Source organism: Entamoeba nuttalli, assembly GCF_000257125.1.
Source record: "Entamoeba nuttalli P19 unplaced genomic scaffold asmbl_7374, whole genome shotgun sequence".
Lineage (NCBI taxonomy): Eukaryota > Evosea > Mastigamoebida > Endamoebidae > Entamoeba > Entamoeba nuttalli.
This window is the reverse complement of record NW_008578583.1, coordinates 1043-2716: the sequence shown is the minus strand read 5'-3', so window position 1 is coordinate 2716 and position 1674 is coordinate 1043. Positions and strand designations below refer to the sequence as shown.

At 22.3% G+C, this 1674-nt stretch overlaps 1 protein-coding gene across 1 annotated transcript; it reads left to right on the top strand.

Moving 5' to 3' along the window:
- Window positions 1-58: 58 nt before the first annotated feature.
- ENU1_169590 (AIG1 family protein, putative) lies at window positions 59-610 on the top strand (the record flags this gene model as incomplete). Its single annotated transcript, XM_008861100.1, has 1 exon — window positions 59-610. A coding segment is annotated over one exon (552 nt), but the record flags the coding sequence as incomplete, so codon positions are not given.
- Window positions 611-1674: the final 1064 nt, after the last annotated feature.

Genomic DNA, 1674 nt, shown 5'->3' with positions numbered 1-1674 from the left:
TTTTTGGGAACATGTATGTATTGTATGGACTAAATGTTATTGTTATACACCAAAAAAGAGACTAGATAAAGAAATAGAATCAAAGAAAGAGAAGTTTCTTCCAGTATTTATAGAATTAGCAAGAGAAACAACAGGAGATGAAATAGTTAAAATACCAATGTTTTTTGTAGATTCATGTCCAGATGAAGATGATGATAATAGTAGATCCGAAGAAGAAATTGAAATGCTTTTAACATGGGCATGTAGTTTACCTTCTCTTAATGTTGAGAGAGTTGTCAAAAATGGAATAGAAAATGAAAAAGTTATTACTGAAGAGAGGGAAGAACCTCATATTATTAGTAATGATGGTACTAACATAGAATATGAAATTGAATATTTGAGAAGAGAGAAAAGAACAAAATTTGATGGCAGTGTTACATATAGTGAGTGGGAATTAATAAAAACTAAACACAAAATCAAACCAATTCAAAAACAATATAATAAAAAATCAAAAAAAAGATTTTTTGATTTACTTGAAAATGTAGGTGGTGCATTGTTTGAAATTCTTATGGATGGTTTTGGAATTAATCAAATTCTTGGAATAAGCGAAGAAGAATCAGAAGAAGAGTAATAGTCTCTTACCAGAAGTATAATTTATACTTTTTCATAATACTTTTGTTTATAATCCAAAATATTTTTCAATGAAAATATAATATCATTTCATAAAACGTTATTATTTTGTAAATATATGAGAATTAAGAAATTATATCCATTCATTTTAATCCCAAATCATATTAACTATATGAATATTATAAAGTTATTTCAAAAGAATAAAGTATAATTGATGATGAATGGCTTACTGTTTTTATTGAAGTTTAAATTGATAAAATACAACTAACCATAAGAATAATTATAATAAATTAAAAGTCATTAACCATCAATGTTCAGTATGTGTTGTAGAGAATATAATTAGTAGAAAATATATAAAACTGATGTTGTGTATTTTTGTGGGATTTATGTAGTATTTTTGTATCTACAATTATCATTTTATTGAAAAACTTAGGAAACGTTATTGTTAATATATGAATGAAACTAACTTATATTACATAATATGCACAAATTTAGTGAAAATCAATTATATTTAAAAACATTCTTATAACGTTCTTCATAATTATACTATCAAAGTATTACCCCCAGTTTTTTCATGTTATTGTTTAATCAAATTTGTAATTTAATAATTTTACCCATAAAGCATAAATACACAAAATTGAAAAAAAAACAAACAAAGAAATTATAAAATTTCGTCTTATAAAATAATAATATTGAAGCATGAATTTAACCAACTCCGATTGTTACTGTTTATTTATTTGAATCAAAAAGAAAATATATAAATACAAATCACTCATTTTAAATATTGATGTAAATCATTATTGATAAAATAATATAAAAAAAATTTTGAAGAAGTTATGCTCTTTCAATAATTTTAAATAACATTCATCTAATTTTATAAAACGATATAATTATCATTACATTAAAACACCATTTTCAACATAAAATAATTTTGTAATAATTTCAAATGGGAGTTGTTTCACTTCTATTTTTATTACACTTTGTAAACAAAAATGATAAACATCATTTAAAATATATGGTAATTATAGCTTTTCATCATGAATTAATATTTAAACAAATTATAAT